Here is a 27,072-nt window from a genome sequence, read left to right as displayed (position 1 = left end):
TGTCTGGTCTTCTCTGTGAGCAGGTGAACAACGCTACAGCGAGAGTGATGACCAACAAGAAGGCGGCCAATCCTTACACCAACGGTACTGAGGCTAAAGTTTGTACACTACACCATCCATCAGAATGTTAGTATAAAACTGAGCCATGACGTTTGTGTTCACGCTTCAGCGTCCCTTACTAATGTGTGTGTGTGGGTGTGTGTGTGTGTGTGTGGGTGTGTGTGTGTTTTCAAGGCTGGAAGTTGAATCCTGTGGTGGGAGCCGTTTATGCACCTGAACTTTACGCAGGTGAGACACACACACACACACACACACACACCCACACACACACACACATACACATTTTATCTACTTCTCTCTCTCTCTCTCTCTTCCTGCAGTATAGTTGTACACTGCCTGTGTGTGTGTGTGTGTGTGTGTGTGTGTGGGTGGGTGTGTGTGTGGGTGGGTGTGTGAGTGTGTGTGTGTGTGTGTGAGATGGGTAATATTTCATCAGGAAGAAGTGCTGACCACATTGAAGCTGTAACTGTGTGCCTTTCTGCTCATTAGGCTAAAGTCTGTTCATTCCTCAGACAGCTTTACAGCCGAGCTCTAAATAACGTAACCTGGCACACACACACACACACACACACACACACACATACACACACACACACACACACACACACACAGTACCCATTTTGAATCTTAAAAATGCTAAATTAATAACAATAAAATGATGTAGAATATTGATCATAAACATTTTGATATTACTGTATTGTCTTTTATTTCTTTCAATAATTACCAGAGTGTCACTGTGACACTTAAATAAACCTCACTACTCGTCATAATGGCTTTATTAACTCTTATTAATGTTCACGTTAGAGGATCACTAGTTTGTATCTACAGTGCAGTCATTATGTGTCTGGTTTATAATGACAGCTAAAAAATGGGTGAGAGTTAAAAATGACAAGCACAGAAAAGTGAAAAAAAAGGATATCTTAGATCTCAGAAACAGAGCAGAAAGATCCAGACTACATTTAAGGTGAGGCACGGAACACGTGAACAACATTTGGATAATCAACCGAGTTCATGACCAGAAGATAAGGAGAAATGTGTTTAAGTATGTATGTATGTATGTAAGTATGGAAGGAGTCTCCAGTGTCAGAGCTTCCTAACAGTCCCAACTTTTTCTTGGTAATGAAGCAAGATAGATGCTGTAATGTGAGTGAGAACAGGAACTTGTTTTTAAAAAAAAAACCTAGTTTTTTTAAAAAAAAATTTAAAAAAATAAGTGTATAAATAGGATGGCATTGTTCCAGGAATTTTAAAAAATATATAATTGTAGGTAAATTGCAGTGGAATAAAAGGACTAAAATCATCACCTCACCCAGTCGTTGATTATTTTCTTATTATTACAGCACAACCCCCGATGTGGGTGGTGCATCCGTAATGTAAACAGATAGACTAGTGCGCACTCGACAAGTCTCACACACATGATGGTCCTTATTACTGCTCCCGGTGCATGTGGGTGGTGTGTGTTATTGATTTGCGGTGTGTGGATGGTTTCGGGGCTGAACTCTGTTCACAACAATATCACACACGGCTCACGTTCAAGCACTGACAGAGGAGCAGGGAGCGTCAGAGAGAAGTGATAAAGTGACGACTCTTTGTTGTAAGCGTGTCGCACACACCGTGAATCCACACACCATTACACACACATTCAGAGACTGCCTGTGTACTAACATATGCATAATTACACACACACACATACACACACACACAGCACAGACATGTCTGTTTGCCATGGTGTAATAAATCACGGCGAGTGTTTTAGCGTGTAGCAGGCGGGAGGCTCTCGGCTGCTATGATTCATCGGCTGCTAATTTTTCAGCGCAGTTTGCCAAGCCTAAACGGCAGCATATGCTGACCAGCTGGGCCCAGAAAGACTCGCTCTTTAATCTAACACACACACACTTACACACTCTTTAATCTAACACACACACACAGAGGAATGCAGAAACAAAAAAATTGATAGATGTATCAGAATGGCCCGTCTTCTGAAGATAAAATAGAGAACCGAGGAAGCAAGATAAAAGTCTTTGCAATCTACAGTTTTGTTCTCGACTTCTTATACACTTCTGGAGATTGTTTTAGCATTCTGAGCCTGTTAGAATGTCCAATGCTGTTCTGAAGCTTGGTTCTAGAGCCTCTGTTCTGTGGTTCTGCTTGACAGTTTTGCTCTATACAGCTGATGCTGTTGTGTAGTTTATTTGAGGCTGAATGAAGACTTATAGCTGTGACATAGACATAAAGTTCTGTTTTACAGTTTTGATACTGTTCTACAAATTACTGTTTAGGGTTCTGATGCAATTCTAATGTCCTGGTGAGGTCCAGAAGTTCTAGATTACCCTTTCCATTCTCTTTTAGAGTACTGGTGCAGTTCTGAAGCTCTGATTAATTTCTGGAGTTGTGATGTGGTTCAGAAGAACAGTTCTAGACTACTGATACAGCTCTAGATTTCTTGTTAAGAACCATTATGCTGTCCTCATCAAGTTCTAAGACAGAGTTCTAGATGGTTATTTTATAGTTCGGATGCAGATTTACACTTCAGATGCAAGTTCTGAATTTCTGATGCCAGTATGAAGCTTTTATTAAACCTCAGTAGTTTTATGGCTCTTTGGGAAATTGATTTTTGATGATTCTCTAATTCTGAAATGCTGATTTATGATTTTCCTTTCAATTCTGCTCTTTTTTCCCTCTCTTTTTAATGCCTCTTTTATCAGTCACCATGCTGTTGTTCAGACTGAGGTATTGGCAAAAGAGAAGGTGGGGTGGTTGAGGGGGCAGAAGAACCTCTTCAATACCATTGGGGGTACCACTGGGGGTCTGCATGGCGCCAAAACAGCTCTACTTTTCTCCATCCTGCAACATAAACCTCCCTGTGAGCTCAGTGAGAGCAGCAGGGAAGGGGAGACGGGAACAGAGAGGGGGATTGGCTTCATTCAGTGTGATTGGGTTCCCTATCTGAGGAGGGAAATGAAGTAATCGCCCAAAATGGGCTTCCTGAGAGAGAGGCATCTCTGGTTCTCTGTTTAGCATCATGTGTTAGTATTTATCTGATATCAAGGCATCCACAGAGAAAGTGTAGGGGGGTAGATTTTGGCAAAATTACTATTTTTTTTCTTTACTCAATGGTTCAGTCCAAAGATTTCAACTGGAACATAATGAAACTCTAGCAGCATTCTGCACAGAGGAAGTGTGGACAGCTGGGATTTAGCATTGTACACACCCATAAATCTAAACTATTAAAGTGTTATTGTAGCAGGAATGATGAAACAAAGCACTTCAGCATCATGGACGTCTATAATTCAGCACTGCAAACAGCCATAATTCAACATCACACACTCTGTGTGGCTGTGATTTAGCATCACACTCTGTTCTACATATAAACTGATAAAGTTTTATTGTAATACCTATGATTAAAAAAGTGCTTCAGCCACGTGGGCAAAATGTGATTCAATCATCGGCAATTCAGTAACACTTTCTATATCTGTTCAGAACAATGACCAAATATATTCCCATGGAGAGCTGGGATTCACTATGATCAACAGTACAATACAATAATCAGTTTTCATTCAGATTTAGTACCTTGGGTTTGAGCACCATGGACAGCAGTAATTCAGTACCATAGACGGCAGTGATTCAGTACCATGGACTGTAGTGTATTGATACCATAGACTGCAGTGATTCAGTACCATAGACAGCAGTGATTCAGCACTATGGACAGCAGTGATTCAGTAGCATTGGCAGCAGTGTTTCAGCACCATGGACAGCAGTTACTCAATACCGTGAACAGTAGTAAATCTGTGCCGATGACAGCAGTGTTTCAGCACCATGGACAGCAATGATTCAGTACCTGGAATGGCAGTGATTCAGTGCCATGGACAGCAGTGATTCAGTACCGTAGACAGTAGTGATACAATACAGTAATGAATTCTGATTCAGAATTCAGAATTACAGTGGTGTAATACAGTACCATGGACAGCCACAATTGACAGGGAGACTGCACTATTAACAACCATGTCAGTACCAGGAACAGTGAGATTCAGTACAATAATAAAAACTTTTGCAACTTTTTTTAGCTGTAGAAATTTTTAGCTCTAATATTAACATTTCCAGTAAAGGTTTGTCTTACTGGAACTGCTTTGTGAGCTTCAAACCAATTACAACTGAGAAAACATGTGGGGGAAATAAAAGTGAGTAATTGTAACTGTGGTTGTAAACTTTTAGAGCGGAGTGAGAATTTCAGAAGATGAAGTGAGGAACAGTGATATGACAGTGGAATGTGTATGAGAACCCTGTGAGATGGCTGGAGGAGCTGAAAGAGTTCTTCTGATCATCCTGTAGATTTAATTGCATCCCAATCCTGTTTGAGTACCCTTACCACTTAAGTGTGTGTGTGTGTGTGTGTGTGAAGGAGGTAATTAAGCACTAGCTGTTGATTAGATAGCTGCTCTCATCCCTAGATTAGATGCTCAGCATGTCAACGACTTAAAACAGCCAACATCAAAGAGACTGCTGGTGTTGAATCCCGGCAGGACTTCCAAACACACACTGGAGTTTTCTTTTTGTCTCTCTGGAAATTTCCAGATCACAGGGGCTCTGTGGTGTCTGGCTTACTGATGTTTTTTGTTGTTGTTTTGTTTTGTTTGTTTCTTTGTTTTGTTGTTCTAGAATTTTGTTCTTTGATCCAGGAAACAGTTGTGATTTATTACTTCTGAAAAACCCCATTTGAAAAGTACTGATGTAGCGATGAGGTTCTGCAGTGGTGTCCTTGTGCTTCTGCAGATATGGACCTGGACATTATGGTCTTGATTTTTGAAGCTGTGGTTGAGGAACTGTGTTCTTGAATTCTGATGCAGTTCCTAAGATTGTGTTTTGATGCCACTGTGTGAAATCTGATATCACACAGAAAAACATGCAGTGCACATAAAAATGCCGGGGCTGTGGCCTAATATGCAGCGTTACTATCCTCTATGTGTGTGTGTGTGTGTGTGTAGTAACAATCACTAAAACAATCACTATGTGTAACAATCACTAAAATGTTTTATTTATTCTCTGTCTCTCTCTCTCTCTCTTTCCAGTAACAGGGTTTCCCTACGCTGCCACAGGGGCGGCAGTAGCGTACAGAGGAGCTAATTTAAGAGGAAGAGGACGAGCCGTTTATAACACATTCCGCACAGCTCCACCTCCTCCACCAATCCCCGCTTATGGAGCGTGAGTAACCATATGCTAACCTGTGAAAAAAGTTCTGAATTAGTGTTCTGAATCTAGTTCCATCATATTTTTGATGAGTTCTGAAGTTCTGTTCAGGTGCTGAGGTAGAGCTCGATGTTCTGTACTTGAACAGATTTGGAGTTTTAATGATTTGTTGTTTTACCCTCTCTTTGACAGAAGACATGATGTGGTATCTGATGCAAAACAAATTGTGAAGTTCAGTAGTTACTCAGAATCAGTCCTGATGATCTAGTTTAGAGTCCTGTTGAATTTCTAAATCAGTTCTGAAGTTCCGTTCTAAAGTTCTGAGGTTCCATTCTAGTTCTGTGGCAGTTCTGAAGTTCTGCTGTAGATTTCTGATGAGGTTCTCATGTGCACTGAAGTTCTGAAGTTCTGAAGTTCTTTTCTGGTTCTGAAGTAGATCTGAAATTGGATTCTATTCTGGTGTATGAGAGAACGTTCATACTGGAGAGTGCATGTGTGACCTGTGTTTGAAAGAGTGATGAATGTATGTGCTTTTTTAACTCTGTGTTCTAAATTGTGTGTGTGTGTGTGTGTGTTCTAAATAACTTGTTCTATATTGGGAATGTAGATAAACTGGCCCACGTTTACACATATGGACTCGTTTGCATAATATAAGAGTTATATTGTCCATCCATACACACACACACACACACACACACACAGATGTGTATCCCATCCATCTCTGTAAGTCTCTGAGCTCCTCCTCTGCACCAAAGTCATTTGTCTTCGAGTCGCATGAGTGAATCAAAATACTCCTCTTTTCATCCCACCGTTCTCACCCTCCTTCTATCACTCTGTCCTCACTCTGTCCTTTTCACTCCATCTTTACTCTCCCTCCATCATTCTGTCTTTACTCACCCTTCATCTCTCCATCTTTACTCTCCCTCTAACTCTCTATCTTTACTCTCCCTCCATCTCTCCATCTTTACTCTCCCTTAATCTTCCCATCATTGCTCTCCCTCCATCTCTCCATCTTTACTCTCCCCTTCATCTCTCCATCTTTACACTCTTCCCATCACTCCATCTTTACTCTCCCATTATCACTCTGACATTCATTTTTCTTTCCTGTGTTCATAAATGTTATTAATATAACTGCAGTGAAGCGCTTACTGTTCAATTCTCTTTCTCTCTGTCTTTTTTCCTCTCTCTCTCTCTGTCTCTCTCTTTCTCTCTCTCTTTAGTGTTGTTTATCAGGACGGATTCTACGGTGCTGAGATCTATGTGAGTATCTATCAGTTTCTCCATCATAAATCTCAAATTTAAAAGAGAGAGAGAGAGAGAGAGCTGTGTGTGTGTGTGTGTGTGTGTGGGTTGCGACTCACAGAGTGTGTAAAACGACCCTAGTTTTGCTCCAACTTCACTCTCTAAGCCAAAAACTGAGTCGATAGATGGGCCTCCACTACACCAAGAAACCCGACAAGCAAATTCTAAACTCCCTCCCTCCACACACACACACACACACACACACATCCTCAGGATGAGGATGAGGTTAGCATTTGGCACTGGCATCAGATCAGTCTCTCCTCTGCACCATTAGAGAGATAAATATCATCTCACAAAACACACACACACACACCATCTCCATCTCCATACATAGAATATCGTTTATTTTATTAATGGTTGGTGTGTGTGTGTGTGTGTGTGTGTGTGCAGGGAGGCTATGCAGCGTACAGATATGCCCAGCCTGCCACAGCTACTGCATACAGTGATAGGTATGTATAACACACACACACTTTCTCTAAGCAATGTGATGGATTTGAGTTGAAATTACTCAGCCCGAGGTGTGAACAAAAGATTAAGTGGGAAGAATGGGAAAGAAGCAGAAAAAAGAACTGTGTGTGTGTGTGTGTGTACACTTTATCTAAAAGAACAGCAGAAATATTTATGTCCATTATCACTATTGGATAGTCATGGATGTAACGGATGGAGTGTGTCGCTTGTGATGATCTAAACACACTGCCCCCTGTGCTGCCTGAGCTTTATCAATAACATTACAATCGATCCACACACTCCAACACACCAATCAGTGGCCCTGGGACAAATAACAGAGAGAGATTGTGTGTGTATGTGTGTGTGTGTGTGTGTGTGTATCCACAGGGACTGATTTCCCTCCCTGCTTCTTCTCCCCCATATTTCTCCCTGTATATAAACTCATTTAGCTCTGGCCACGGGGACAGGGCCGTTTGTTTTGTTTTGTTTCTCCACTCTCTCTGTATTTGTTTCTGTTCCTGAATAAATGCCCCGGACTCCCTCATCGATTAGCGCACGCCTCGTCTCAGCCCAACATTATCGGATATGTGGCGGGACTTCACTAAAGATTTTAGCCTGGCTTTCTCCCGAGACTTGAAACAGTAAACTAACTCGCAAAATGTCCGATAAATTCTCTACAAATGGCTTCTCCTGTCGAAATTCACAGCCCATTGGCTGCGAATCGCTGCTTTCCACTGGCATAATGGACCTGTTAGACCTGTCTCTACTGTAGGACCTCAGCCTTAGAAATTTTTGCTTAGAAACTTTAGCCTAGACATTTTTTGTTGTTGTTCAAAAATTTAACAATCCCAGGGATTTTGGCATATAGACATCTATGACATGTAAAATGTATCCCAGAATTTGGCATATAGATATTTAGCCCAGGAATTTTATCTATCCCAGAATCAACTGTGCTCAGGATGCTTTAGCCCAGAACTGATTTGGTGCCTGGAATCTGTGCACAGCTTCATCCCATGAATTTTTTACCAGGGATTTTGGTGCATGAAATTTATCCCAGTACTTGGTCTCAGGAGCCTAAACCCAAAAATATTTGGTTGGTTAAATTTATCCGAGAACAGTTATTCATTTTTAATGTTTTAGTTTTAAGCCCTGAATATTCTCTCGCATCCCAAGTCACCATGCTGCTCACTTCTATCCTCAATTTCTCAATTTAAAATCATTTTGGTTAAAAGCATCAAACAAATGAGGTCACTGTAGTTTTACACTGTAAATTAAAGTTTCTGGTACATGAAATTTATCCCCAGGATTTGAACCAATGATTTTTTGGCCCAAAAATTACCTGCATCATCAAACTGTTTTATTTTAGTCATTGATAATTTTTTTACTAATAAATATTGTTCTATATTGGTATGAGAAACCAATTAACATGTAAGCATGTAAGCACCAGGTCTCTGTATTTTGGCCCTGACTATTGGAGAGAACCAGAATCAGGACCAGGAACTCTAGAAGCAAATTCAAGTACCTGTTTGGCTCACAGTGGAATGATGGCTAATGTCATTGTCCAAAAACTTACTGGCTTTAATATTCATCTGAGTTTAACAGCAGAACAGAAACATATTGAAATTAATGATCAAATATTAACCTTAATGATTTACTGAGTAGAGCTTTCAATATCTCTCTCTCTCTCTCTCTCTCTCTCTCACACTCTCTCTCTCTCTCTCTCACACTCTCTCTCTCTCTCACACTCTCTCTTTCTGTACTGCTGTTGACTCGCTGCCCTACGCTCCAGGCTCAGGTTCCCTTATCTGCTCCCTGCAGACCTTCTCTATTTGTAAGCAAGCGCTGGAGGGAAGAGGGGAGGAGAGAAAAGTGAGAGTAAATAGAGGATGAAGTGAAGTCAAATAAATAAATAAATAAACAAACAAAAGCTATGCATCTTGTCCTGCCTCTGAAGGAAAAAAAAAGAAGGAGGATTAGTTCTGAACCGGCAGCGATAAAAAACTGTAGTGAAACACAATGGACAGAGAGAATGAGAGACAGACAGACAGAAAGAGAAAGAGAGAGAGAGAGAGAGAAAGAGAGAGAGAGAGCTACTCCTCTAGCAGTTCCTCAATCTCTCAATTTTCTTCTCTTTCTGTCTTATTTTCTCTGGCTATGTCTTATTCTCTGATTTTTCCAGCTGTCAACTTTTCTAACAATTTGCTAGACAGACAGACAGACAGACAGACAGACAGACAAACAAATATATTGAAACAGAAAGAGAGACAGATAGAAATCTAGAACATATGATGAGCCCATATGTTTCTATGATTTTGCTTTAATGTAGAATAAAGTCTCTGTTTCTCCATTCTGCCATTAACATCTTCATTATTACACACTGAGGACTCAGTCTCCTGCTGAGGAGCATTTTACACTTCACCACCTGACTGAAACCAACACCACAACACCGCTGATGCACCACACTGACACACCAGTGTTAAATCCCCTTTCTCTCTCTCTCTCTCTCTCTCTCTCTCTCTCTCTGTGTGTACATGTGTGTGTGTGTGTGTGTGTTTAGCTATGGTAGAGTCTATGCAACGGCAGATCCCTACACTCACACGATCAGCCCGGCCGCTACGTACAGCGTCGGCACAATGGTGAGTCCTTCCTCTTTACACACGCTATACATACACTATACACACTGTACACACTATACACACACTATACATAGACTATACACACTATACATACACTATACACACTGTACACACTATACACACACTATACATAGACTATACACACTATACATACACTATACACACTATACCCACACTATACATAGACTATACACACTATGCATACACTATACACACTGTACACACTATACACACACTATACATACACTATACACACTGTACACACTATACACACACTATACATAGACTATACACACTATACATACACTATACACACTATACCCACACTATACATAGACTATACACACTATGCATACACTATACAACTGTACACACTATACACACACTATACATAGACCATACACACTATACATACACTATACACACTGTACACACTATACACACACTATACATAGACTATACACACTATACATACACTATACACACTATACATACACTATACACACTGTACACACTATACACACACTATACATAGACTATACACACTATACATACACTATACACACTATACACACACTATACATACACTATACACACTATACACACACTATACACACTATAGATACACTATACATACACTATACACACTATACACACACTATACATACACTATACACACTATACACAATATACATACACTATACATACACTATACACACTATACACACTATACACACACTATACATAGACTGTACACACTATACATACACTATACACACTATACACACACTATACACACTACACATACACTATACATATACTATACACACTGTACACACTATACAAAGACTATACACACTATACATACACTATACATATACTATACACACTATACACACTATACAAAGACTATACACACTATACACACACTATACACACTATACATACACTATACACACTACACATACACTATACATATACTATACACACTGTACACACTATACAAAGACTATACATACACTATACACACACTATACACGCTATACATACACTATACATATACTATACACACTGTACACACTATACAAAGACTATACACACTATACACACACTATACACACACTATACATACACTATACACACTATGCATACACTACACATAGAATATACACACTATACATACACTATACACACACTATACACACACTATACATACACTATACACACTATGCATACACTATACATAGAATATACACACTATACATACACTATACATACACTATACACACTGTACATACTATACACACTATACATACACTATACACACTATACACACACTATACACACTATACATACACTATACACACTATACACACACTATACATAGACTATACACACTATACACACACTATACATACTATGCATACATTATGCATAGATTATACATACTATACACACTATGCATACACTATACATAGACTATACACACTGTACACACTATACATACACTATACACACTGTACACACTATACATACACTATACACACTATACACACACTATACACACTATACATACTATGCATACATTATGCATAGACTATACATACTATACACACACAATACATACACTATACACACTATGCATACACTATACATAGACTATACACACTGTACACACTATACATACACTATACACACTGTACACACTATACATACACTATACACACTATACACACTATACACACACTATACACACTATACATACACTATACATATACTATACACACTGTACACACTATACAAAGACTATACCCACTATACACACACTATACATACACTATACACACTATGCATACACTATACATAGACTATACACACTATACACACTATACATACTATACATATACTATACACACTGTACACACTATACATAGACTATACACACACTATACACACTATACACACACTATACATACACTATATATACACTATACACACTATACATACACTATACATACACTATACACACTATACACACACTATACATACACTATATATACACTATACACACTATACATACACTATATATACACTATACACACTATACACACACTATACATACACTATATATACACTATACACACTATACATACACTATACATACACTATACACACTACACACACACTATACACACACTATACAGTCTATACAAACACTATACACACTATACACACTATACTTTCTATACGTTCTATACACATTATACATTCAATACACACTATACACACACTATTACAGTATGATACTCCATCATATCCGATGAAGACCTTCCCTCCTTATTAACAGTCTTTATTGATGTTGGACACAAGTGAGGCAGCTTCAAGCTGCCGGAGCTTCAGTCTGCTGAATGACCCCCTAACACTACCCGAGCCTTTGTCTATGTAGACTTACCCACAAGGCAGCAGGGCAGTGGCTAGGGATCACTGCAACTAGAGCCATGTGCCCATGGGGAGGCCTGGCAGGATTCTTGGTGAAGAAGAGGCTATGTACTGGCATGAGGAAGCTTACCCACAAAGGTGCTTCACAGTTCACTAGAAGAGCTAGCTGGTGGCAGTAAGCTGCAAGCTAGCAAAGAAAGAGTGATAGCAGACCTGCAATTTATACCTACTGAACTTTAAATAGTCACATAATGTCCCACTATGGGCAAAGCCTATACACACACTAAACACATACACACTGTAAACACTATATACACACACTATACACTCACACTATAAACACTATACACACATACACACTGTAAACACTATATACACACACTATACACTCACACTATAAACACTATACACACATACACACTGTAAACACTATATACACACACTATGCACTCACACTATAAACACTATACACACACACACTATATACACACAGACACACACTATAAACTATACACACATGCTATACACACTATACACACAGACACACACTATAAACTATACACACATGCTATACACACACACACACCACTGGGTCCTAAATTCTGAGTCCATGACCAAGAGCTGTATTCACATTAACTTATATTTTGTACATAATTGTTTACACCAAACACACACACTGTCTATGGGGTATGTGGGGCAGAAACCATAACAGGTCAAACTTTTTCAACATTTTAACTGTATTTCTCATGTGTCTCACAGTTCGGTTTAGCAGCTCACAGCTAGAGAACACATCTGCAGTTCAGAGTCGAATCACTTTCTCACTAGAGTTCACGTGGAAACAGGCTGAGATCTCCTCGCTAAGACACTCGCCTGACCCGAGTGTGCTCTGTGTTCTCACCTGCATAAAGAACCTCACTGTGTAGGTGAACACAAGGGTTCTGTTTAAATGGACTAAACGCTGCCTATGTGAACACACATGAATGCACTGTTTTTTAGATTCATAAAAACTGAGACTAAAGCATTGTTGTGAAAAATCAGAGGGAAAGTGAATTCAATCTGGATTTCCTGTTCACACTGATCACAAACCCAAAAGCTTTTACTATCCACTTGTATTCAACATCATACAACATTAGAATGTCCTCATTATCCCTGCAGAAGGATGACTGTCTACTACTTGCCCCACATGCCTCCTCACACAATTCTGTTCAAATTATTTTGATCAGGATTATTTTTGATAAACAATATAGTAATTACAGAATGGTGGTGGACTTTAATTTGAGACCCAGGTGTACACCTTTCCTGTGTTGTTATGCTATCTCTATCTCTAACGCCCTCTAGTGGATCTTTTTTTTACTGAATCATTCAAAAATGCAAGACTGCAGATGTTTCACACACACACCCACACACACACACACACTGCAGACATCTGAATATTCAATGTAATACAGAGCGATATTGAGAGAAAACTCAAGGTTCACACACACCCCCACACACACACCCACACAGCATTCTCACTCCTCTCTCTCTCTCTCTCTCTCTCTCTCTTTCTCTCTCTCTCTCTCTCTCTCTTTCTTGCTGTGGTCCCTCCCTGGGCAGGTTGCAACTTTGAGAAGTAGTTACACCTGAGATTTTGGCTGTGTTCCATTTGAAAGGAAGCATAAGGGCAGATCGTTTGCAAAAAAACCTTTAGCTGCCTAGTTATAAGACACCCATTATGCTTTCTTCCAAATAAAAAAAAAAAAAACGCAGTCTTCCGAGGATGGGACGCAGGGACTGTCATCTCATGTGTCTGTTTTTAGCTAGCTTGTGCAGCATCAAACTTCTCGGCTGAAGCACCTTACGTTTCCAGTAAGCTGCTCTCCGTGTACGAAAGAATTGAAAGCAATGGCAGCGTGATGAAGGATCGTTAAACACAACATCAAAGATGGAAAACAACGGGCAGAGAGTGAGGAGAGAGCTCTTCTTCCAGAGCTTAGCAAGCATGTTGAGCACGCTGCAGTGTGCCGTGGGACGTACCGACACGTACATCAGAGAAAAAGAGTGGAGTAGATTGATTGAACCGATTGGCACGTTCCTCCCAATAAATGAGTCGTGTTTTAGCATTGCGTCATGCTAACAAGCCTTAAAAAAAAACAGGGAAAGTGTTCCGCAGTGCAGCTGCTAGCTAAAAGCTTTCATTAATTATGACATTTCCTCGTCAAATCCTCCTTATTTGCTCAATTAAAACTTTGCTTGGAGCAATTTTTGTTTCCTTTCCTCTTTTCCTCTGAATTTCCTTCCACAAGAGTGTTTTCACAAACTATATTGAACCTTAAAAAGCATAAAAACCCAAGGCTGTGTGTGTGTGTGTGTGTGTGTGTGAGGTTGATGCTGATGTAGATGGAGAATACAATCCACCAGCACCTAATTCTTTCATCATAATTGATTAACGTCTCTGAATGGGAACGCGGCGCTCCTTTGCATTTAAAAAGACAGTAATTCGGTAATTAGCTCCTCCGAGGGCGCGTGAGGATCTTTTTCTCCAGCATGGAGAGAAAGTTCAGCAACCGGTTCTTTCGCTCTAATGAAAGTTTGAAGTTCTTCTCAATTAGGGAAAGTGAGCCTTTGAAGGTTTTGAGACGTGTCCCGTGGAGAGAAGCGTAGCCAGAGCTCCGACTGATGAGGATCACAACGTGTTAAAGCCACTGGCAGTGAGGTTGGCACCTTTAGACCTACTTAAAAGAGAATATTAACAGGACGTCTCTTTGAAACGAGTGTTTCCTGAAGGAGAGAAAGATCCAGACAGCTTCACGGTTCACTCCCACTTTAGATTAAGAGTGACTAATAATTACGAGGTGATTACGGAGGATTACGTTTCCGGCGTTACAGCCGGATTACAGCAGCGGACCTTATGTCATTTGCTCTTGACAAATGAAACAGAACATCGCGTCTTTCTCAGGTGGCTCTCCGATAAGAGTTTCGCTATTGATCATGTTGACTGAACTGTCTATAATCTTTGCGCCTTTCTAATATAAATAGACTCAACTACACGTGGAGAGTAAAATTACAGATTGGTGTGAAACTTTGACTTGAAATTAATCGCACAAAACGACGTGTAAGTGTTTTATTTAGGTACGTCTACATATAAACAGGCTTAAGTATCTGTATGAATAAATACGACCTCACCAGCTGATATCATGATCGTGGTTTTCTGATTTTTCATCTGTCTGGAGACCTTCATCAGAGCTCGCCAATCATCATCAAAACAGAGCTCTATCGTTGAGTGAGTGACAATGAATTTGAAGAGATGATGATGGTTCGCGTCTGGCTCTCCTCACCATCTATAGTTGTTCCTCTCAATTAATCTGTTAAATAACAACTTCAGAGTTGATTCATTTTCTCTAACAGCATATCCCAAACATTTTATACTACTTATACCACAAGAACTGGTTTTATCCATTCAAGATGTGCAGCTTCACTACTCTCAGATCACCTGTTAGAGAAAATGAATCAACTCCTTCTGACAAATCAGGATCCAGATTTATATATAAAATATATTTAACACAAAAATGAAGGAAATCCAGAAAACCCAGAAAAGTTCTAGTGTAGTCTGTCCAGGTTTTCTTCTCTTTTTTGGCCTGAAGAAATACAGGAAGTGGAAAACACTCCAAAATGGGTTGTAAGAGTGAATTTAAGAGTTTCTCCCTGCATCAGCCTCAAAAAAATGCTTGTAACACTAACACACATATGAAGTGCAATCAATACACGAGCACCTTCTTTCAGAGAAACACAGCACAGCCTTTTAAAAGCAAAAGAAAACAAAGCTCTGAATGGATCAATGTTCCTGATCTGGCTCTCTGCAGGAAGGAAAGGAGTGAGGAAGGAGAGGGAAGGTATCTCTGCCTCCATCACTCTGACTGCCCCTTCTTTTTTTTCATCTTTGATGTTGCAGGCTAGCCTCTGCCGAGGAGCGTACAGTCGCTTCACACCCTACTAAAGCCGAGACTAACACACCGACCACACTAAATTAAAGCGAGCGAACTCCTCGTGTCCGACAGCCGAAACGTCCGGCTCCCGATGGCCTCGTCACACCACACCACCACACCACACTAACACAATGCACTGTCCCAACACACAACATTCACTCCTGCAGTTGTGTGTGTGGGTGTGTCTGGGCTCAGTATGATGTCATTGGTTATATTGGTTTACATCTGAATCAAACACAACCCTTACACTCCTGTTTATTTCCTGACGGCTTGCTGATCTGGTCACCTGACACGGTCACTACTTAGGGTTCATTTCAGGACAATGTCTGTTTGATGACATAATTCTCTATGCTTCTCTTTTCTTAATTGGAAAACAGCTTCTTTTTGTTATGCTTCTTTAGGATGTATTTTTTGTCATATAACAGGAGATTAAACATCACCATCTTTAAAGAAAGTTTAAAGTAGTCAAATATACAGTATATATATATATATATTACATAAAATTACATTAATCGGAAAATTGTCCTGTAATTCTAAAAATATAATAAATCATTAATGATACAAAATTACTATTTAAATGGAAGAGAGGGTGAAGTATTTTATTTAAAAATTCCATCTTCAGGAAAGGATTAAAACTAATTAGAAAAGGAAAAGATATTCTCAGCAAGGCAAATCTTACTCAGCTAACAAGTGTCTTTTATTTATTTATTTATTTATTTTTATTTATGTATTTATTTATTTTTACATATTCATGAGGTGTAGAATCAGAGCCATCCATGCTTCTTCAGCTCTATTGTTAAACAAATATTAATCACATGTTGTCTCACACACGACTTGTGTGTCATTGTTCCGGTTAGATGAAGAGACTTCCCTGCACTCTGTAAAGTTCAGAAAACTTTCTGATAACGTAAAAACCGTTCACTGTACCATCAGCAACTTATTTATTTCATTTCTCGACGTCAGCCCTGCCTTCGACGTTCAGATATGCACAAACAGTACATTTATACCTTTTAGTTTAGGCTAGAATATGGACTTTTGTAATGTTTTATTACATGAAACCAAAAAATAATATTAGGTATTAAGAGTTTCGTCTATGCATTTTGTCTGGAAAAGTCAGGAAAACTGACAGACTCACACACACACATACACACAACCCCAACTTTTAAAGCTCATATGTACAGTTACACTGCCAGTGTTTTTCAGCATACAGAGGTCTGATTTACACTGAGGGGGTTTTCACACTGTGGTTTAGTCTGAAACGAACAAAAAAAAATCACTTTGCATGAAAACCAATGTGAAAGCTGTCATATAATGCAGTGAGTGCAGCACTGTACAGAACCCAAGTCTACCTTTAAGAGATTGGTTGCACTGCAATGTGAACGTGAACACGACTCATACTGAACAACATTTGGTTCCACAACACAAGTGTAGGAAGAGTGTCAGGGGAAGGTTGTGGGACACAGAAAAGGGGAGGAGCTTTACTTTATGTAATAACACCTAAATAAATATATTGTGAGTCACACTGTGCTCTCATTTGTGATGATGTAAGATGCACCAGGGTTCAAGAGAAGCAAATGAGTCTGAAACCAGACCAGTGCTGAGGAGCTCCGGGATTCAGACTGCAGCAAACGCTCCCAGCTCCCGGTGTGAAAACCTCCTAAAATAACTAAAAATATGAAACTAAAAGGAATACACAAACGTTTGTTAAAGTTCCCAAATCTTTCCAAATCCTAGAGCATTTAACTTCAACCACTTTCTTATATTTAAATCTTCCGACTGGCAGTTTGATACACTTGGTGATGATTGTACACTGAGGTTAGAGTCTGTGTCCTGTGTGGAGTGTTTTATTATTTCGAGCAGAAAAAAATAACATTCCCCAAGAGGTTTTTTATTTAGTTTCGGTCTATGCATCTTATTTCAGAAGCAGGAGAGATTTTTACAATCCGTATATATGATTATATGTTTATACATGCCTAAGGGTCCTCATAAATGTTTATCCGAGTGTGTGTGTGTGTGTGTGTGTTGCTGACCTAATGCAGTTTGAGGTTTGATTAGAAAGGTCTCTTTTACATCTGCCGAGGAAAGTGCATATACACACACACACACACACACACAAAGCGAATCAATGTGAGTCCACACAACACACAGCTCCCAAAAGCCGCTCGACTTCTGATTTAATTAGGCATTAAATCTTAACGGGCTAATCAATGCAGTGAAGTGCTCAGTGTAGCAAACCTCCTGCATCTGTGAACCAGCAAATCTTCAAACGCTCTCGGCAGCAGAAGGAGCAGATCTGGATTAAAATAAAGCAAGCGTACGGTACGTGGATGCCCGCGCCGCTGTGTTTTTTCTGTTTTTTTAATGCACCCTCGTCGACTTCCCCTGAGTGCACATCATGCTGTATTTACGTTAACCGAACCTGATGGCAGGAACAATGTAGCAATTTCACTTGGAGCTTGTTTTTTTCTTTTTTTCTCTTCTTTTTATAGTCTAAAGTCTCAGACGCGTGTGTCGGTTTACTAAATAGCCGGCTACGCAGATAACATGATAACTCGCTAGTCGAAAGGAAGTCGAGGAACTTTTTGACTGCTTTGGAATTAAACTCGTGCATTCTGGGTGAAAATCTTCCTGGGAAGTGTATAATGATCTAGTAAACTTTTCACACCATGAAGCAGCTCTCAGATCGCAAGACGTTCAAGTCAATGACGGTGCATTAAACACAGCCTTTGGAAAATAGGTCAATATATAACACCATTAATATTTAAATTAATACTATTTTAATGTCATTTTAACTTTACTGCTTAGATTTATTTTATTATTTGATGTGTAACTTTACCAGCTGTTTTTGACACGGAAATATTTATGGATCTCTTTATTTATTTATTTATTTATTTGAATACAGTAAAAAAAAAAAAAAAAAAACATAGCTGCAATGCTGAATGTAAAACCAGAAATAAATATTTATTTTTTCATTATGTTTTATTTAGCTTTGTTTTTATTATTGTTATTATTTATTTATTTATTATTTTTTATTTTATTTATTTATTTTTATTAATCACCAATTTTCCAAACAATAAAGGAATCTCAGGAGCGCCAGTTGAAGATGTGACCGTCCACAGAGTCAGGGTTAAACGCTGTCTAAACACCATCTACACCCCCGACATCACACATTTAGACTGATACTGAACACGTTACAGATTCTGATGAGTAAAACTCTGCTGGGTTTTACTGAATGATGGATAACGAGTGGGAGATTTTTCCCCCAGCGCACCGAACACACACCACTTCAGCATCGTCGTTATTCTTTATTCTTTTTGTTCCACTTCAATACGTTCTATCGGGCTGCAAATGAAATAAATCAGGAAATAAAAATATATCGTCTGGGCGCCTCGATATATCTTACAGTTTACTTTATAGGGAGGAGAAATCACTGCAGGTGAAAATAAAACAGTTTTGCAATTTTATTTATCGATACCATGATTATTTCTGATGGAATTATTGATTAAAGATGATTTCCAGTGTATATCAGTAACACGCACACGTATTAACTCAAGGCAGCTGTCTTTCTGTACTACGTCACTTCCCTCATGCATCTGTGCAAACGAAGGCTGCTATGTATCGAGCCATGAGAAAAAAAAAAATATATATATAACAATAAACAATGAATTAATGTTTTATTTTAATACCTTATCATTTCTAAAGTTTATTTCAGTGATGTACATTTTACAGTTTCCTGTCCAACGAACCAGCAAACGGGTTTAGCTTTTTTCTTTCTTTTTTTTTTTGTATCTTATTATTTTCAGGTACATATTAAAACAATCTATATACTTATATTTCGCAGCTATATATGACTCTGTTATAAAGTCTACATATCAGCACAGGTATAATGTATCTACTAATCACCTCCTATGTAGAAAATGTATAAACTCTGGGTCTTTGGAAAAGCCGTGCGTCGCAGGCTGTCATGTTTACGTCACTACTATCAAAGAAACTTCTGGGAAACCTTTTTAACGAAGCCTGTATTCATAAATCATCAAGCTGGGAATTCTTCCGGTTTTGGCATGCAGTGTAGAGTACAACTTCTAATAATACCTTATAATGCTTTATGAACTTTTGCACTGCTTAGATATTATTTATTTTCCATTTTTCCCTATGTACATCGGTCTTCTTCCAATTTATTTATTTATTTATTTATTTATTTATTTATTTATTTATGTATGTATGTATGTATTTATGTATTTATGTATTTTCTTTGGTTCATAAATACAGCAGAAAATCAAGAAAGCTTATATTTATTCATATTAATATTTTAAAATAAAAAATAAAATAAAAAATATTTATATTTTTAATTAACAATTGTGACATTATGAGTTATTTAAAAAAACACAAAGAATTCTAATGATTTATAAATACAAGCTTCAGAGAAAGTTTTTTGGAAGAAATCTTTCTTGAAAAAGCAAAAAGAAGGCGAGCAAAAAAAAAACCCATTGTGATGTGTATATAGAGTTCTGTGTACATGCTGCATATCCTGCTGAGTCTATTATCTATCTTTTATATGTCTCTATTTATCTTCTTATGGATGTATTTACATATTTTATTTTTCTCTTTCTATTATTATTTTTTATCTGATATACATGATACTCATCCCGGTGTCGTGTTTAAAATATACCTTTTTTTTTTTTTTTTTTTTTTTTTTATGATCAGCTATCTGAATTTCAAGACAATTCCACATAATTTTCTTTTTTTCTGAGAGCTGTGATTCTTATCATATGGATGTGAAATTATGTATAAATCTCATGGATTTTGTTTATCTGAAGAATATGTGATGTTTCTACAGTATATGTCTCATATAAAGGTAAACTGGTTGGATTTAGTGTGTGAATAAAGAGGTTACAGGACAGCGGCGTCACTCCTTAGTGTTTCATGATGCTCAAAATATTTCTTTAAATTAATCGCCAAATGGAATCACAAAAAATCCTTTAAGGGAATCAGTGTCTTACACAAAACAACACTAAAACATTGAGTTCAGCAAAGATTACTGTACAGAATACATCACTTTACAAGAAACATTTCTCTACACAAAATATTGTTTTAGAAGAAAATCTTTTTACAAAGAAAATCGCTTTCCACCAAACAACGCTTTGCAAAAAACTCTGTTTTAAACAGAAAATCCACTTTACACAGAAAAAAACGCTTTAAACAGAAAATCACTTTCCACCAAACATCAGTTTACAAAGAAATATCGCTTTATAAAAAATATTGCTTTACAAGAAAAATCACCTTATACCAAAAAATCACTTTACACAAAAATTGTTTTACAACAAACATTTCATTTACAACATTTCATTACAAACCTCCTTTCTTCCTCCTGTTTTGTATCTTTATTTAATTTGTTGATTCTTTGTTTATTTTCTTCCAAGGTCTCTTTCTCTCTTCTTTATTTCTTTGCAAAAAAAAATCACACAGAAAAAATTGCTTCACACAAAAAATCGCTTTGCAAAGACAATCGCTTTACACATAAAAATCAGAAAAATCACATTACAAGAAAAATCACCTTATACCAAAAAAATACTTCACTCAGTTTTTTTTGTTTCTTTTTTCCTTTATTTCTTTATTTAGTACTGATTCTTTATTTACTTAGTAAATTATTTGTTTATTTTCATCCTAGGGCTCTTTCTCATCTAATGCTACTTCTTTCTTTCTTTCTTTCTTTCTTTCTTTCTTCCTTATCTCCTCTTTTCCTCAGTAATGAACAGTCAAATTGTTACACTTTGGAGATTTATTTTTAAATCATTATTAATTTCCTCACTTTCAGCTCCTGAGATTATCACATACTTCAGCTGATGCACATTTTAGTTATTCCTCTTTTAAAGTTTTGATAAAATATTCTAAGAAGTTAAAAGCAGATTCTCAGCTTCACCTGATGTGTATTTTATTTTTCAGTAAAATTGCGGAGAGAGAGAGAGAGAGAGAGAGAGAGACAGGAGGAGTGCAGTGCAGCCGAGAGCAACAACCATGAAATGGCGAGAAACACAAGACCAGAATGACTGAAAAACAGATGGGTGCGCAAAAAAAAGATGAAGATGAAAAAGCAGAAGGAGAGGACAGAGCCCGTTTTCATGAAGCGTTTTATTTTTCTATATTTTTGTTGATGCAGAAAAGTGTGTTTAAGAGATATAAATATCCATGTATACGTACACACACACAAATAAACAGTGACGGGGAGAATGGCGTCAGGACACGGCTGAGAGAACGAGGCCGAGCGTTGTGTCTCCGCCCACACCATCGACGTGATGATGGACCAGAGCATTCAGACTCACAGCAAAGATCTCATATGAATAATAATAATAATAACAACAACAATAATAATAATAATAATTATTCTAATAAATATTCCACTTTCTGTTCGGGGACTTTGGTCAGTCCACTTCCTGTGCCGTGATGTCACTCTGTTCTGTGCTTTCATTCCTATAACACTTCTTGGATGCAATGCTCTTTTTTTGTTATCTGAGAAATCCTCAGAAATATTCTCGAAGTCTTTCTAGTTGTGCTTCCACAGTGTTTAGGAAAAAAAAAACAAAAAAAAACAACCCGCACAACCAGGCGCTGATTAAACGTGGATTTCTGGAGCGTTCTGGAGACTCTTTACCGTGACGGCATTTCCATAGAGTGAGGAGGAGATCCGTACGGAGATATCAAAGGTTCCTGATCCTTCTTCTGCAACATGGCTGAGCATCTCCTGCTGGGCCATGTCTCCTCCTCCTCGTCCTTCTTCTTCTTCTTTTCAATGATCGAAGAACCTGAACTTCATATTTCTGATGTCATGACTCTCTTCCTGTTTTCTAACCTCCTGTGGAAAAGGTTAGCGGACTACAGAACTCACTCTGGGATCCAGCACTGTTTAACGCACACTTGCTGACTTCCGCATCCATCTCCATATGTTCTCGTTTCTATAGCAACAGCTCATTTACAGGGATCATAAATTAATTCTCTTAATAGTTGTTTTTTTGTTAGGAGAGATTTCTTTATCATCTATAGCTGGAGTTTTGGTTTTAAGCTCTCAGTCTCTCAGCTATCCCACCAGATTAACTGTAAACTGTAAGAACGCGTGTAGTTCTTTAATTAATTAAACATTGTAATGTTTGTTGGCAAATTGCTGTAAATAAAAGTGAAATAATACACTCCAGACAAGGCAGTTATATGAAAATAATACACTGCTCCCAGGCAGGCATTATATTTAATCTAGCAGCACGGTTTGGAGTGTGTTCTCTGATGTGAATTCGCTAGCATCGGGAGAACAACGATAGCTGGGAATCCAAGACAGCAAAATTAACCATGTGGGAGGGGCAAGTTCTTTCCCCCCTGTCAGTCTGGCCAATCATGCCCTTATGTGAGCTCATGTGTGTTGAAGAGGGCAGATGCCCTGTAATTTAGCATGATTGGGTCTTGGAGGAAGAATGTGTTCACCTTCATCCTGTCCAGGTGTAGGCTGTCATGTGATCGTGAAGAGCCACTGGGTGAGATAACACCATAGTACCATAATTAACTAGAAAAATAGCTACAACAGATTTAGACTTAAAATCTCTGGTAGGCTGATTAATAGCCACTAAATTAGTGATAAGTTCAATAAAGGATAATACATCCAAATGAATAAATAAATAAATATGTAATAGAGGAGAAAATTCCTGTACCACGTGACTTCTGGGCAACTGTATCGGTCCTTAAACAGGATACACGTCATAATGTGACGGTAATGATACACAGTTGGATTTGTGAGGGGAAATTGATGGAAGTGTGTTAAATACAGTGCTGGACCGCAGAACTGGATGGTGTTCTTCATCGAGATTCGTAATCTTCTGAAGTGATAAGACTTTACCGCTGCTGTCGCTCTTTACTCTCTCGTTCAACAACCCAGGTACTTCCAGCAAGAAGCTAAGCTACACGATTAAAATATATATATATATATATGTCTTTTAGTCGTAAGAATGAGCCCTGATGTTAATATTGTTATTATTATTATTATTATTAATATTATTATATCTATTATGACTAATGACTTTTATTAACTAGAATTTAAAGGTTGAAAATCTCATCTATAAAATGCTTCCACGCAGTAACGTTCCACGGCTGACTGTTATGACATTTTGTCATTTTTATCCAAAATAAATTGTATAAAAGCATTTATGGGGGTTTGATAGTTGTTAAGGGTGCGGGTGGGGGGCGTATGGAGGGGCCAGGGGTAAAAGACAAACTGTTAAAAAAAAAAAATAGAGGAAATTTTTTTTTCTTGGAAAATTGACATTTGTGAGTTTTGAGTCTTTGAATGTGGAGATGTTAACATTTGCTGTGTGTGTGTGTGTGTGTGTGTGTGTGTGTGTGTGTGTGCACATGTGTGTACACTGTGATACCCTCCATATCTCATTCATATAGATTTTCATATACATATAAACACTTTATCTTTAGAGAAAGAGAGAAAGAAAGAAAGAAAGAAAGAAAGAAAGAAAGAAAGAAAGAAAGAAAGAAAGAAAAATAAGGAAGGGAAGGAAGGAGGGACAGAGAAAGAGAGAGACAGAGAGAGAGAGAGAGAGAGAGAGACAGAGAGAGAGAGAGAGACAGACAGAGAGAAAGAGAGAGAGAGATCAGCTGTAGTATAAGTAGGAGTGTAATATATACCTGGTTCACTGACCCTTTTTTATCTTTATATTTAACATCAATTATTCAGATGTAAATTCTAATTCCATTCAGATTAAATCAGACTATATAAATATATATACATATCCATATTGTTTTGTATTATTTTTTTCCTGAACATTGACATTGACGTAGATATTGTCGTTTAGAGTAAATAAATATACATGTAGCAAAAAAAACTTCAATCCATACTGAACATTCAATATTAATCCTTTCTCATTGAAATTGAGTTCATTGAAATTATCTTGCCAGAAGTGAAGTGAATTTGTTTCTGCACTTTCCTGAAGTGTCCTGAATTATAGCCCTTGTTGATTCAGACACGAATCTCGAGTCATCGGTAGTTTCTGTTCTGCAGTCTGGTTTTATTATTATTATTATTATTATTATTATTATTATTATTATTATTATTATTATTATTATTATTATTATTATTGTTATTTTTGAAAACCACAGATCGTGGAAATCATCCACATTGGGTAAACTGATTCTGATTGGCCAGAAGGTGCTGATTGATTAATGCAGCTATAAATTAAAGACAACCGGTGTGATCATTAATCATTGATATTTTTTATTGTTTCTTTCTGATATGGTGATATTCTGTATGTCAATCAGATGTGGACCAGTTCTGTCAGTGATGGCACTCTTTATATGATGGCATGCCAGATGTGGCCCAGGTCTGTCCATGCCAGATGTGGCCCGGTTATGGTTTGTTCCCTGTTCTGGGCCAACAGTGTGGCCCAGTGCTGGCCTTGTGCTGGCCCATGTATGGCCCACCTCTGGCAAACCATGGCCGTCATTCCTTGTGGTATGTGGGCCGAGTGTAAGTGCATTGTGTGGGCCAGATCTGGATTGTTTTTTCCATCTTTTAGTTTTTATGAATCTGAGCATGTGAAAGTTTTTGTTTGTTTGTTTGTTTCAAGACGTCAAATATATAGAATAAGCAGGAATATAAAATGGAGTAATATGAAAAAAGTGGATTCATTTCTGACCGAATTCTTTAATCGTAGTCAAACTATATGAACTGAAAGGAGTGTTAATATTTATACAGAATGGAAATCCCCTTTAGCGAGTGTCCGTGTACAGCTCAGCATATAATCTGAACACAAATAGCATCAAATATGAGACTTTCATTAAGAGAGAGAGAGAGAGAGAGAGAGAGGGAGAGAGAGAGACCATTCCCCTCTGGTTCTCCTGTGTACAGTCTGTTCTTTTGTATTTCTCGTAAATTCTGTAAATAACACTCTTTTTTTCCTCTTTCTGTCCTTCTCAAATTCTGTATTTTGTTCTATATTGATAAAGTTTATTTATAAGGATTTATAAAAAAAAAAAAAATCTCTCTTTTGTAAATGTTCATGTTAAATAAAAAGTTTTAAAATCTGAACTATGTAAAAGGATATATATATTGAGAAGTAATTTTTCTTTTGTTTTTCTTTTCAGCGTCTTTCCATCCTGGTTTTTTGCCTCTGTGCTCTAAACTTTGTGTTATTCTTCTTTCTGTAAAATGAAGATTTCTATATATTAAGATGCATATTATTATTATTATTATTATTATTATTATTATTATTATTATTATTATTATTATTATTATTATTATTAAATAAGCTTGTCTACTTCATGCTCAGGTGTGCCATTTGCTTGTCATTTCACTGGATTATTAATAATTAACTTTATACAAAATATAAAAATATGTGACTTTATCAAGTTCCACATGTTGTAGCTTGAAATTGCCTTAATCTGAATTTTTTTATTTTATCAATATTTCTAAAATTTGCAGAAAGTTTGGTGACAAAATATCTGTGATGATGTTTCTCTTAAGCCGTCATACTTTTTCTGAATGTTAAGACGACTAGAAACTGAAGTGAATCTGACTTAAATCAGCTGTAGCAACTTCTTACTAATGGATGGAATTAAAATGTCTGCTGATCACATGGTAAAGTCAATGAGGAGTCAGAGGCACAGTGAAGTTTTAAGAAAAGTTCGGCGGTTTTAATCACAGTGCAAATATCCATCAATTTAATCCAGTAAGGATTATAATACCATGATGAGTGAGATGATGAAGCGTTATCAGAGGATGAGACAAGAGATGCAATTAGAGCTCACAGCTGAAAGATCAAGACATCTGATCATAATCCGGTTCAACATGGAGAAATCAGGAAACTGCGCCCTCTGCTGCTAGGGAGAGGAAATGACTCATGAGCCAACATGCACACAATTCCCAAATTTAGATTCAATACACAAATGAAGCTGGTCTTGTGAATTTCCCTTTGGGATGAATAAAGTATCTATCTATCTATCTATCTATCTATCTATCTATCTATCTATCTATCACCAATATGAAGAGCTACTTA

The 27,072-nt window shown here is 37.7% G+C and overlaps 1 protein-coding gene across 11 annotated transcripts in view; it reads left to right on the top strand.

The window, feature by feature from the left end:
• Window positions 1–24,258, top strand: part of LOC131362781 (RNA binding protein fox-1 homolog 3-like) — a 207,788-nt gene extending 183,530 nt beyond the window's left edge. For 7 of the 11 annotated variants that reach the window (XM_058405055.1, XM_058405062.1, XM_058405052.1 and 4 more), the window contains 7 exons: window positions 24–84; window positions 235–288; window positions 5,127–5,259; window positions 6,465–6,504; window positions 6,937–6,995; window positions 9,551–9,629; window positions 12,076–15,993. In XM_058405055.1, the coding sequence (XP_058261038.1) occupies window positions 24–84; window positions 235–288; window positions 5,127–5,259; window positions 6,465–6,504; window positions 6,937–6,995; window positions 9,551–9,629; window positions 12,076–12,123 (474 nt within the window). In that variant the 3' untranslated portion in view covers window positions 12,124–15,993. The other 4 variants (XM_058405060.1, XM_058405056.1, XM_058405057.1 and 1 more) reach the window with 3 other exon arrangements.
• The last annotated feature ends 2,814 nt before the right edge of the window (window positions 24,259–27,072 follow it).

This window comes from Hemibagrus wyckioides, linkage group LG12 (assembly GCF_019097595.1).
Source record: "Hemibagrus wyckioides isolate EC202008001 linkage group LG12, SWU_Hwy_1.0, whole genome shotgun sequence".
Lineage (NCBI taxonomy): Eukaryota > Metazoa > Chordata > Actinopteri > Siluriformes > Bagridae > Hemibagrus > Hemibagrus wyckioides.
The sequence above is the reverse complement of the archived record's forward strand: the minus strand, read 5'-3'. Positions and strand labels throughout refer to the sequence as shown.